At 69.9% G+C, this 13,003-nt stretch overlaps 1 protein-coding gene across 1 annotated transcript in view; it reads left to right on the top strand.

The window, feature by feature from the left end:
• LOC142077314 (complement C4-B-like) overlaps positions 1-12,992 on the top strand; it is a gene marked incomplete at its 3' end in the record, with an annotated part of 33,783 nt that extends 20,791 nt beyond the window's left edge. Inside the window, 15 exon segments of the mRNA XM_075139384.1 lie at positions 917-968; positions 1,078-1,167; positions 2,935-3,132; positions 4,060-4,135; positions 5,513-5,669; positions 6,487-6,603; positions 7,631-7,796; positions 8,694-8,860; positions 9,771-9,941; positions 10,739-10,798; positions 11,001-11,094; positions 11,211-11,283; positions 11,371-11,541; positions 12,315-12,405; positions 12,918-12,992. Coding sequence (XP_074995485.1) covers positions 917-968; positions 1,078-1,167; positions 2,935-3,132; positions 4,060-4,135; positions 5,513-5,669; positions 6,487-6,603; positions 7,631-7,796; positions 8,694-8,860; positions 9,771-9,941; positions 10,739-10,798; positions 11,001-11,094; positions 11,211-11,283; positions 11,371-11,541; positions 12,315-12,405; positions 12,918-12,992 — 1,758 coding nt within the window.
• Between the last annotated feature and the right edge of the window lie 11 nt (positions 12,993-13,003).

Here is a 13,003-nt window from a genome sequence, read left to right as displayed (position 1 = left end):
CCGGGGTCCCCTCCCGCACCCCTGGGTCCCCTCCAGATGCCCGGGTCCCCTCCCGCACCCCTGGGTGCCCCCGGACGCCGGGGTCCCCTCCTGCACCCCTGGGTCCCCTCCAGACGCCTGGGTCCCTTCCCGCACCCCTGGGTGCCCCCGGATGCCTGGGTCCCCTCCCGCACCCCTGGGTGCCCCCGGATGCCTGGGTCCCCTCCTGCACCCCTGGGTCCCCTCCAGACGCCGGGGTCCCCTCCCGCACCCCTGGGTGCCCCCGGACGCCGGGGTCCCCTCCCGCACCCCTGGGTCCCCTCCAGATGCCTGGGTCCCTTCCTGCACCCCTGGGTGCCCCCAGACGCCTGGGTCCCCTCCCACACCCCTGGGTGCCCCTGGACGCCAGGGTCCCCTCCCACACCCCTGGGTGCCCCCGGATGCCTGGGTCCCCTCCCGCACCCCTGGGTCCCCTCCAGACGCCTGGGTCCCCTCCTGCACCCCTGGGTGCCCCCGGACGCCGGGGTCCCCTCCTGCACCCCTGGGTCCCCTCCAGATGCCTGGGTCCCCTCCCGCACCCCTGGGTGCCCCCAGATGCCTGGGTCCCCTCCTGCACCCCTGGGTCCCCTCCAGACGCCTGGGTCCCTTCCCGCACCCCTGGGTGCCCCCGGATGCCTGGGTCCCCTCCTGCACCCCTGGGTCCCCTCCAGACGCCGGGGTCCCCTCCCGCACCCCTGGGTGCCCCCGGACGCCTGGGTCCCCTCCTGCACCCCTGGGTCCCCTCCCCGGACGCTGGGGTCCCCTCCCGCACCCCTGGGTGCCCCCGGACGCCGGGGTGCCCTCCCGCACCCCTGGGTGCCCCCGGACGCCGGGGTGCCCTCCCGCACCCCTGGGTGCCCCCGGACGCCGGGGTCCCCGCTGATGCCCGTTCCCACAGCCCGAGGGGGAGCTGCACCTGGAGGAGACCAGCTACGTCCTGGACACCGACGGTGGGTCCGGGTGGGGCCCGAGGCGTCCGGGGGCACCCAGGGGTGCGGGGGCACCCAGACGTCCGGGGGCACCCAGGGGTGCGGGGGCACTGACGCCCCGTCCCCGCAGGCGAGGGGGGCCGGACCCTGGAGATCCCCGGGGTCGTCCCGGCTGGGATCGTCCCGGATGGGGAATTCAGCATCAGCGTCCGCGTCACCGGTGGGTGGGGACACGGGGGGGACACGGGGGGGACAGGGACATGGTGGGGACATGGGGCATGGTGGGACAGGGGGATGAGTGCTGGGGACGTGGGGATGGGGACACAGGGGTGGGGACATGGTGGGGACATGGGGACGTGGTGGGACATGGGGATGAGTGCTGGGGACATGGTGATGGGGACGCAGGGGTGGGGACGTGGTGGGGACATGGTGGGGACAGGGATGAGTGCTGGGGACAAGGAGATGGGGACATGGTGGATCATGGGGACAGGGACACGGTGGGGACATGGGGATGGGGCATGGTGGGACAGGGGGATGACTGATGGGGACGTGGGGATGGGGACGCAGGGGTGGGGACATGGTGGGGACAGGGAGGAGTATTGGGGACAAGGAGATGGGGACATGGTGAGACATGGGGACAGGGACACGGTGGGGACAGGGGGATGAGTGCTGGGGACGTGGTGATGGGGACACAGGCATGGGGACTTGGTGGGGACATGGTGGGGACAGGGATGAGTGCTGGGGACAAGGGGATGGGGACATGGTGAGACATGGGGACAGGGACACGGTGGGGACGTGAGGGACGGGCGTGATGGGACATGGGGACGTGGTGGGACAGGGGGATGAGTGCTGGGGACAAGGGGATGGGGACATGGTGGATCATGGGGACAGGGACAAGGAGATGGGGACATGGTGGATCATGGGGACAGGGACACGGTGGGGACATGGGGATGGGGCATGGTGGGACAGGGAAATGACTGATGGGGACATGGTGGGACATGGTGGGGACAGGGATGAGTATTGGGGACAAGGAGATGGGGACATGGTGGATCATGGGGACAGGGACACGGTGGGGACGTGAGGGACGGGCGTGATGGGACATGGGGACGTGGTGGGACAGGGGGATGAGTGCTGGGGACGTGGGGATGGGGACAGAAGGATGGGGACATGGTGGGGGCATGGGGACGGTGGGGACATGGGGATGGTGGGGACATAGGGATGGGTGGTGGGGACATGGTGGGGACGTGGGGATGTGGTGGTGGGAACAGGGGGACAGGGGGGACATGGGGACATGGGGAGAGGGCGGTGGGGACATTTGGTGACCAGCGCTGACCTTGTCTCTGTCTCTGTCCCTGTGTGTCCCCTGTCCGTCTGTGTGTCCCCATCCCTGTGTGTCCCCACGTGTCCCCGGCCATGCCCCACGTCTGTTCCTGTCCCCGTGCACGTCCCATGGGCGTGTCCCCATGTCCCCTCTGCGTGTCCCCACGTGTCCCCCTGCACATCCCCATGCCCCCATGGGTGTCCCCATGGGTGTCCCCGTGTCCCCCCATCTGTGTCCCCACGTGTCCCCATGTCCCCATGCCTGTCCCCATGCCCCCATCTGTGTCCCCACACATGCCCACGTGTGTCCCCACACACGTCCCCATGTCTGACGTGTCCCCGTGCCTGTCCCCCTGCCCATGTGTGTCCCCACGTGTCCCCATGCCTGTCCCCTGTGTCCCCATGCTGTCTCCATCGGTGTCCCCATGTGTGTCCCCATGTCCCTATGCCTGTCCCCATGCCCCATCTGTGTCCCCATCCTCGATGTGTGTCCCCATCTCTGTCCCTATTGTCCCCGTGCCCCACATGTCCCCACACCTGTCCCCATCTGTGTCCCCACGTGTCCCCATGCCTGTCCCCATGCACGTCCCTGTGTCCCCACGTGTGTCCCCACGTGTCCCCATGCCTGTCCCCATGCACGTCCCTGTGTCCCCACGTGTGTGCCCAGGCCGGGTGGGGGGCTGGGCGGTGCGGGGGGCGCTGGGGACGGGGGGGACGCTGCTGCGGTCCCCGCGGGGGTGCGGGGAGCAGGCGCTGATGGCCCTGGCCCCCCGCGCCGCCGCCCTGCGCTACCTGGACGAGAGCGGGGGCTGGGGGGGGCTGCCCCCCGACTCCCGCGCCCGCGGCCTGCGGGGCCTCCAGAGGGGTACGGGGGGGGCAATGGGGGATGGGGGGATGGGGGCAATGGGGTGCAATGGGGGGCTATGGGGTGTGGGGGGCTATGGGGTGCAATGGGGGCTATGGGGTGTTGGGGGGCTATGGGGTGTGGGGGGGCTATGGGGTGTGGGGGGCTATGGGGTGCAATGGGGGCTATGGGGTGTAGGGGGCTATGGGGTGCAATGGGGGGCTATGGGGTGTGGGGGGGCTATGGGGTGTGGGGGGCTATGGGGTGCAATGGGGGCTATGGGGTGTAGGGGGCTATGGGGTGCAATGGGGGGCTATGGGGTGTGGGGGGGCTATGGGGTGGGGGGGGCTATGGGGTGCAATGGGGGGCTATGGGGTGGGGGGGCTATGGGGTGTGGGGGGGCTATGGGGTGCAATGGGGGCTATGGGGTGTTGGGGTGCTATGGGATGCAATGGGGGGCTATGGGGTGCAATGGGGGGCTATGGGGTGTAGGGGGCTATGGGGTGCAATGGGGGGCTATGGGGTGGGGGGGGCTATGGGGTGTGGGCTGCTATGGGGTGCAATGGGGGGCTATGGGGTGTGGGGGGCTATGGGGTGTGGGGGCTGTGGGGTGTGGGGGAGCTATGGGATGCAATGGGGGGCTATGGGGTGGGGGGGGCTATGGGGTGTGGGGGGGCTATGGGGTGGGGGGGCTATGGGATGTGGGGGAGCTATGGGGTGGGGGGGGCTATGGAGTGCAATGGGGGGCTATGGGATGTGGGGTGCAATGGGGTGCAATGGGGGGCTATGGGGGTCTATGGGAGTGCAGTGCTCTGAGGGGGTGCAAGGCTGTAGGGGGGTGCAATGGGGGGCAATGATCTGGGGGGGTGCAATGGGATATGGGGGTTCAGGACCCCACGCAGGGCGCTGGTGACACCGGTGTCCCCATGGTCCCCGGCGTTCCCGCAGGCTTCGAGCGGGTGCAGGGCTTCCGCAAGGCCGATGGCTCCTACAGCGCCTGGCAGCACCGGGGGAGCAGCACCTGGTGAGGGGACGGGGGGACGGGGGGACATGGGGACATGGGGACATGGGGACATGGGGGACATGGGGACATGGGGACATGGGGACAGGGGGGACACGGGGACATGGGGACATGGGGACATGGGGACGGGGGGGACATGGGGACATGGGGGACATGGGGACATGGGGGGACATGGGGACATGGGGACATGGGGGACATGGGGGACATGGGGACAGGGGGGACATGGGGACAGGGGGGACATGGGGGACATGGGGACAGGGGGGACATGGGGACATGGGGACATGGGGGACATGGGGGACATGGGGACAGGGGGGACATGGGGACATGGGGACATGGGGACGGGGGGGACATGGGGACATGGGGGACATGGGGGACATGGGGGACATGGGGACATGGGGACATGGGGGACATGGGGACGGGGGGGACATGGGGACATGGGGGACATGGGGGGACATGGGGACATGGGGGACATGGGGGACATGGGGGGACATGGGGACATGGGGACATGGGGGACATGGGGGACATGGGGGGACATGGGGACATGGGGACATGGGGGACATGGGGGACATGGGGACATGGGGACGGGGGGGACATGGGGACATGGGGGACATGGGGGACATGGGGACGGGAGGGACATGGGGGGACATGGGGGACATGGGGGACATGGGGGACATGGGGGGACATGGGGGACATGGGGACATGGGGACATGGGGGACATGGGGGGACATGGGGACGGGGGGGACATGGGGGGACATGGGGGACATGGGGGACATGGGGACATGGGGGACATGGGGGGACATGGGGACGGGGAGGACATGGGGGACATGGGGGACATGGGGACATGGGGGGACATGGGGACATGGGGGACATGGGGGACATGGGGGGACATGGGGACATGGGGACATGGGGGACATGGGGGAACATGGGGACATGGGGGACATGGGGGACATGGGGGGACATGGGGACATGGGGACATGGGGGACATGGGGGGACATGGGGACATGGGGGACATGGGGGACATGGGGGACACGGGGACATGGGGGGACATGGGGGACATGGGGGACACGGGGACATGGGGGGACATGGGGACATGGGGACATGGGGGACATGGGGGGACATGGGGGGACATGGAGGGACATGGGGGGACATGGGGACATGGGGACATGGAGATCATGGGGACACATGGGGGACATGGGGGACACGGGGGACATGGGGGGACATGGGGGACATGGGGGGACAAAGGGACTTGGGGGGACATGAGGGGACATGGGGACATGGGGGGACTTGGGGGGACATGGGGACACGGGGCAGACATGGGGACATGTGGCAATGGGGGACACAGGGCCCTGGGGACGTGGTGGCAGTGGGGTGTCCCCGCAGGCTGACGGCGCTGGTGCTGCGGGTGCTGGCCCTGGCCCGTCCCTACCTGCCGGTGGCCGCGGGTGGCCCCGGGGCGTCCCTGCGGTGGCTGCTGGGACAGCAGCGTCCCGACGGCGCCTTCCACGAGAGGGAGCCTGTCATGCACCGGGAGATGCAGGTGGGGACACGGGCACGGGCCACCGCCAGGGCCACCACCAGGGTCACCTCCATGGGCACCTCCAGGGCCACCTCCATGGGCACCTCCAGGGCCACTTCCATGGGCACCTCCAGGGCCACCTCCAGGGCCACCTCCATGGGCCACCTCCAGGGCCACTTCCATGGGCACCTCCAGGGCCACCTCCAGGGCCACCTCCACGGGCCACCTCCAGGGCCACCTCCATGGGCACCTCCAGGGCCACCTCCAGGGCCACCTCCATGGGCACCTCCAGGGCCACTTCCATGGGCACCTCCAGGGCCACCTCCAGGGCCATCTCCATGGGCACCTCCAGGGCCACCTCCAGGGCCATCTCCATGGGCACCTCCAGGGCCACTTCCATGGGCACCTCCAGGGCCACCTCCAGGGCCACCTCCATGGGCACCTCCAGGGCCACCTCCAGGACCACCTCCATGGGCCACCTCCAGGGCCACCTCCAGGGTCACCTCCTTGGATTATCTTCCTGGGCCACCTCCTTGGGTCACCTGCCCATGTCACCTCCCCATCCTACGTCCCCATGCAATGTCCCCAAGCCACGTCCCTGTTCAACGTCCCCGTGCAATGGCCCTGTGCCACCTCCCCATGCCACCTCGCTGTGTCACCTTGCTGTGTCACCTCCCTGGGCCACCTCCCTGTGCAACGTTCCCATGCAACGTCCTTGTGACATGTTCCCGTGTCACCTCCCCATGCCACGTCCCCTCTGCAACCCCCCCATGAGACCCTGTGTCACCCCCCCGTGTCCCCCCATCTCACGCTCTCCCGGGTGTCCCCGTGTCCCCAGGGCAGTGTGGCAGACCCGGGTCCCGAGGCCACCGTGTCCCTGACGGCCTTCGTGGTGGTGGCCCTGCAGGGGGCACGTGTCCTCCTGCCACCGGACAGCCCCGACCTCCCCCAGCTGGTGCGGCCCCCTGTCCCCCCGTGTCCCCGTGTCCCCTCCCTGTGTCCCTTCCCCATCCCCTCGACCCCTCCCCGCGCCCCCTCCTCATCCCCGTGTTCCCTGTCCCCTCCCCATGTCCTCAGTGTCCCTTGTCCCCTCCTGTTTGTGTCCCCCCTGGTGCCCCGCATGGGTCCTTGCATCCCCACTGGTGTCCCCATGTCCCCGTGTCCCCCCATATCCCCCCTGTCCCCCCATATCCCCCCATGTCCCCGTGTCCCCCATGTCCCCCCATGTCCCCCATGTCCCCATGTCCCCCATGGCCCCCCATGTCCCCCATGTCCCCATGTCCCCCCATGTCCCCCCATGTCCCCCATGTCCCCATGTCCCCATGTCCCCCATGTCCCCCATGTCCCCATGTCCCCCCATGTCCCCCCATGTCCCCCATGTCCCCCCATGTCCCCATGTCCCCCCATGTCCCCCCATGTCCCCCATGTCCCCATGTCCCCCCATGTCCCCCCATGTCCCCCATGTCCCCATGTCCCCATGTCCCCCCATGTCCCCCATGTCCCCCATGTCCCCATGTCCCCCCATGTCCCCAAGTCCCCCCATGTCCCCCATGTCCCCCATGTCCCCATGTCCCCCCATGTCCCCATGTCCCCCCATGTCCCCCCATGTCCCCCATGTCCCCATGTCCCCCCATGTCCCCATGTCCCCCATGTCCCCATGTCCCCCCATGTCCCCCATGTCCCCCATGTCCCCATGTCCCCCCATGTCCCCCCATGTCCCCCATGTCCCCCCATGTCCCCATGTCCCCCCATGTCCCCCCATGTCCCCCCTGTCCCCCCATGTCCCCATGTCCCCCATGTCCCCATGTCCCCCCATGTCCCCCCATGTCCCCCATGTCCCCATGTCCCCATGTCCCCCCATGTCCCCCCATGTCCCCCATGTCCCCCATGTCCCCATGTCCCCAAGTCCCCCCATGTCCCCCACGTCCCCATGTCCCCATGTCCCCCCATGTCCCCATGTCCCCCATGTCCCTCCGCCGCAGGACGAGGCTCTTTCTCGAGCCGCCACCTTCCTGCGTGGCCGCGTGGGGACGTTGGGGACATTCGGGACGACCATCACCACCTACGCGCTGGCACTGGGGGACACCGGCCCCCCCGGCCCCTCCCCCGCCCTGGAGCGCCTGCGCCGCCTGGCCCGGCCCGCCCAGGGTGAGCCCCGACGCCTGGGTCACCCCGGGGTCACCATGGGGTCACCCCGGGGTCGCCCTGGGGTCACCCAGACGCCTGGGTCCCCGGGGGTGTCAATGACATCCGGACGCCAGGGTCCCTGGGTGGGGGTGGGTGTCCCCTGGATGCTGGGGTCCCTCCAGGGTCACCCAGATTTTGGGGTCCCTGGGGGGGGGTCATGGCTCCCAGCCGCCGGGGTCCCTCCTGGGGTCACCCAAGTGTTGGGGTCCCTGGGGGGGGACAGTAGCTCCTAGCCGCCAGGGTCCCTCCTGGGGTCACCCGGATTTTGGGGTCCCTGGGGGGGGGGGTCATGGCTCCCGGCCACCGGAGTCCCTCCTGGGGTGACCCGGATTTTGGGGTCCCTGGGAGGGGGTCACGGTTCCCGGCCGCCGGGGTCCCTCTGGGGTCACCCAGATTTTGGGGTCCCTGGGGGGGGGTCATGGCTCCCGGCCACCGGGGTCCCTCCTGGGGTCACCCGGATTTTGGGGTCCCTGGGAGGGGGTCATGGCTCCCAGCCACCGGGGTCCCTCTGGGGTCACCCGGATTTTGGGGTCCCTGGGGGGGGTCACGGCTCCCAGCCGCCGGGGTCTCTCCTGGGGTCACCCGGATTTTGGGGTCCCTGGGTCGGGGGTCACGGCTCCAGCCGCCGGGGTCAGCTCCTGGGGTCACCCGGATTTTGGGGTCCCTGGGGGGGTCACGGCTCCCAGCCACCGGGGTCCCTCCTGGGGTCACCCAGATTTTGGGGTCCCTGGGTCGGGGGTCATGGCTCCAGCCGCCGGGGTCAGCTCCTGGGGTCACCCGGATTTTGGGGTCCCTGGTGGGGGTCACGGCTCCAGCCGCCGGGGTCCCGGCGCCCCTGACCCGCGGGGGTCCCGGCAGGGGCCCGGGCCCAGTTCTGGCCGGCCGGGGGCGCGGCGGCCACGGTGGAGGCGACGGCCTACGGGCTCCTGGCGCTGCTGCAGCACCGCGACGGCGCCGGCGCCGCCCGGGCCGCCCGATGGCTGCGGGCGCAGAGCAACTACGGCGGCGGCTTCCGCTCCACCCAGGTGCCCGGGGGGCGGCGGACCCCGGGGTGGGGGGTCCCAGGCGCCTGGGTCCCTCATGCTTGGGTCCCCAGAGTCACATGGGTCCCCTGGGGTGGGGGGTCCCTGGGGTGGGGTCCCTGGGGTGGGGGTGTCCCAAGGTGTGGGGGGTCCCCTGGGGTGGGGGGTCCCTGGGGTGGAGGTGTCCCAGGGTATGGGGGGTCCCCTGGGCTGGGGGGTCCCCTGGGGTGGGGGGTCCGCTGGGGTGGGGGGTCCCAGGCGCCTGGGTCCCTCATGCTTGGGTCCCCAGAGTCACATGGGTCCCCTGGGGTGGGGGGTCCCTGGGGTGGGGGTGTCCCAGGGGTGGGGGGTCCGTGGAGTGGGGGTGTCCCAGGGTGTGGAGGGTCCCAGACATCCGGGTCCCCTGGGGTGGGGGTCCCAAGGTGTGGGGGGTCCCCTGGGGTGGGGGGTCCCTGGAGTGGGGGTGTCCCAGGGTGTGGAGGGTCCCGGACATCCGGGTCCTCTGGGGTGGGGGGTCCCAGGGTGTGGGGGGTCCCTGGGGTGGGGGTGTCCCAGGGTGTGGAGGGTCCCAGACATCCGGGTCCCCTGGGGTGGGGGGTCCCCTGGGGTGGGGGGTCCCAGGCGCCTGGGTCCCTCATGCTTGGGTGCCCAGAGTCACATGGGTCCCCTGGGGTGGGGGGGTCCCTGGGGTGGGGGTGTCCCAGGGTGTGGAGGGTCCCCTGGGGTGGGGGGTCCCCTGGGGTGGGGGGTCCCTGGGGTGGGGGTGTCCCAGGGTGTGGAGGGTCCCGGACACCTGGGTCCCCTGGGGTGGGGGGTCCCTGGGGTGGGGGGTCCCCTGGGGTGGGGGGTCCCCCAGACGCCTTGCTCCTTGCGGGTGGGTCCCCCGCCCGCCCGGACGCCTGGGTCCCCGCAGGACACGCTGGTGGCCCTGGAGGCGCTGGCCCAGATGTGGCTGCACTGGGGGGAAACATCTGGATCCGGCCTCAGCCTGGGGCTGTCCTGGCCAGGGGGGAGCCGGGGGGGACCTGGGGGGACACGGGTGACACTGGGACCCGGCCTGAAGTCGCTGGAGCAGGAGCTGCAGGTGGGGACACATGGGGGACATGGGGGGGACATGGGGGGGACATGGGGGGAAGTGGAGACATGGGGGACATGGGGACATGGGGACATGGGACATGGGGGGACATGGGGGGGACATGGGGGGGGTGTGGAGACATGGGGGACATGGGGACATGAGGGGACACGGGGACATGGGGGACACAGGGGACATGGGGGACATGGGGGGACATGGGGACATGGGGACATGGGGACATGGGGGGACATGGGGGACATGGGGACATGGGGACATGGGGACACGGGGACATGGGGACATGGCGGGACATGGGGGACATGGGGGGACATGGGGGGACATGGGGACATGGGGGACATGGGGGGACATGGGGACATGGGGACATGAGGGACACGGGGACATGGGGGGACATTGGGGGACATGGGGGACATGGGGGGACATGGGGGACACGGGGACATGAGGGACATGGGGACATGGAGGGACATGGGGGGACATGGGGACATGGGGGACATGGGGACATGGGGACATGAGGGACACGGGGACATGGGGGGACATTGGGGGACATGGGGGACATGGGGGGACATGGGGGACACGGGGACATGGGGGGACATGGGGACATGGGGGACATGGGGGGACATGGGGGACACGGGGACATGGGGGGACATTGGGGGACATGGGGGACATGGGGGGACATGGGGGACACGGGGACATGGGGGGACATTGGGGGACATGGGGGGACATGAGGGGACAAGGGGGGACATGAGGGGACATGGGGGACATGGGGACACATGGGGACATGGTTCCCCCCCCAGGTCCCCCTGGGCAGCCCCATCACGGTGCAGGTGGAGGGACACGGCGAAGGGACCCTGACGGTGAGTGACCGCCCGATGTCTGGGTCCCCCCCACCCCGGGGTCCCCCCCCACCCCGGCCCCCCCCGGGGCCCCCCCACCCCGGGGCCCCCCCCACCCCGGCCCCCCCCGGGGCCCCCCCCCACCCCGGGGTCCCTCCCCCACCCCGGGGCCCCCCCGGGGCCCCCCCACCCCGGCCCCCCCCGACGCCCGGGCCCCCGCCAGGTCCTGCGCCAGTTCCGCCTGATGTCCCCCCTCAACGGCACCTGCCAGGGGCTGGGCCTGGAGGTGGCCGTCACCGGACCAATCATCTACGAGGGTGAGGCCACGCCCACTATAAGCACCGCCCATATAGGCTCCGCCCCGTCGGGCCACGCCCCTTCCGTGCGAGGGGGCGGGGCCACGTTCCCCTTCCTTTAATGGCTGCCCCCACAGAGGAAGACTATGAGGACTATGAGGAGGAGGCGGAGCTTGAGGAGGAGGGGGCGGAGCCCGGAGATGGGGCGGAGCCAGCACAGGGGGCAAGGCCCAAGGGGGCGGAGCCTGCGGAAGGGGCGGCACCTGCAGAAGGGGCGGAGCCTGCAGAGAGTTTGAGGCCTAAAGAAGGGTCAAGGCCTGCGGATGGGGCGGAGCCTGTGGAGAGGGAGGAGCCTGCGGAGGCCGCCGCCCCCCTGAGCCCCATGGAATTGTGGGAGGGGCGGGGGCGGCGGGGGCGGCGGGAGGCGCGTGACCCCAGCCGGGAGGTCGCCTTCCTGCTCTGCATCTGGTGAGGGGCGGGGCTTCCTGTGCGCCGGGGCGGGACTTCCTGCTGGGCTGGCTCTGTGTGGGCGGGACGTCCTGGGCCTACATTGGGGTGGGACTTCCTGTTGTGCCTGTGAGGAAGGGGCGGGACTTCCTGTTACTCCTGAGCCACAGGCGTGGGGATTCCCATGGTGGGTGGGACTTCCTGTTCTGCCTGGAAATGGGGGCGGGACTTCCTTCTGTGCCTGTACATGGGGCGGGACTTCCTGTTCTGCCTGTAAATGGGGGCGGGGCTTCCTGTTCCATTTGGAAATGGGGGCGGGACTTCCTGTTCTGTTTGTCAATGGTGGCGGGACTTCCTGTTCTGCCTGTAAATGGGGGCGGGCTCCCTGTTCCATTTGGAAATGGGGGCGGGACTTCCTGTTCTGCCTGTAAATGGGGGCGGGGCTTCCTGTTCTGTTTGTCAATGGTGGTGGGACTTCCTGTTCTGCCTGGAAATGGGGGCGGGACTTCCTGTTCTGCTTGTAAAAGGGGGCGGGGCTTCCTGTTCTGCATGTAAACCATGGTGGGACTTCCTGTTCTGCCTGGAAAGGGGGGGCGGGACTTCCTTCTGTACCTGTACATGGGGGCGGGACTTCCTGTTCTGTTTGTCAATGGTGGTGGGACTTCCTGTTCCACTTGGAAATGGGGGCGGGACTTCCTGTTCTGCCTGGAAATGAGGGTGGGGCTTCCTGTTCCATGGTGGGGCGGGGCTGGGGGTGTGTGGCTCCGCCCCCCGACGGGCGTGTCCCGGCTCAGGCGGGAGGCGGGGGTGGAGCTGTCGGGAATGGCGGTGGCCGAGATCTCCCTGCTCAGCGGCTTCCAGCCCCATCGCCCCGACCTCGACAAGGTGGGGGGGCAAGAGGGGGTGCCGGGGGTGTCAGGGGGTGTGGAGGGATGTCAGGGTGTTGCGGGGTGTTGGGGTGCGGGGGTGTTGGGGGGTGCCGGGGTGTTGGGGGGTTGTCAGGGTGTTGAGGGTGTTGGGGATGTTGGGGGGGTGATGGGGGTCTTGGGCTGTTGGGGGGTGTTGGGGGTCTCGGGTTGTTGGGGGGTCTCGGGGGTGTTGGGGGTCTCGGGTTGTTGGGGGGTGTTGGGGTGTTGGGGGTGCTGGGCCGTTGGGAGGTGTTGGGAGGTGTTGGGAGGCATTGGGGGGCGTTGGGGGGTGTTGGGGGTGTTGGGGTGTTGGGGATGTTGGGGGGTGTTGGGGGTGTTGGGCCGTTGGGAGGTGTTGGGAGGCGTTGGGGGGCGTTGGGGGGTGTTGGGGGGTGTTGGGGTGTTGCGGTGTTGGGGGTGTGGGGGGTGTTGGGGGGTATTGGGGGTCTCGGGGTGTTGGGGCTGTTGGGGTCACCGTGTCCCCCCCAGCTGCGGGACGTGGTCGATCGCTGGATCAGCCACTACGAGCTCAGCGGGGCCCGGCTGGTGATTTACCTCGACCAGGTGGGGGGACG

The sequence above is a fragment of the Calonectris borealis genome, unplaced genomic scaffold (genome assembly GCF_964195595.1).
Source record: "Calonectris borealis unplaced genomic scaffold, bCalBor7.hap1.2 HAP1_SCAFFOLD_209, whole genome shotgun sequence".
In the NCBI taxonomy this organism is placed as follows: domain Eukaryota; kingdom Metazoa; phylum Chordata; class Aves; order Procellariiformes; family Procellariidae; genus Calonectris; species Calonectris borealis.
This window is presented reverse-complemented; position numbering and strand designations above follow the sequence as displayed.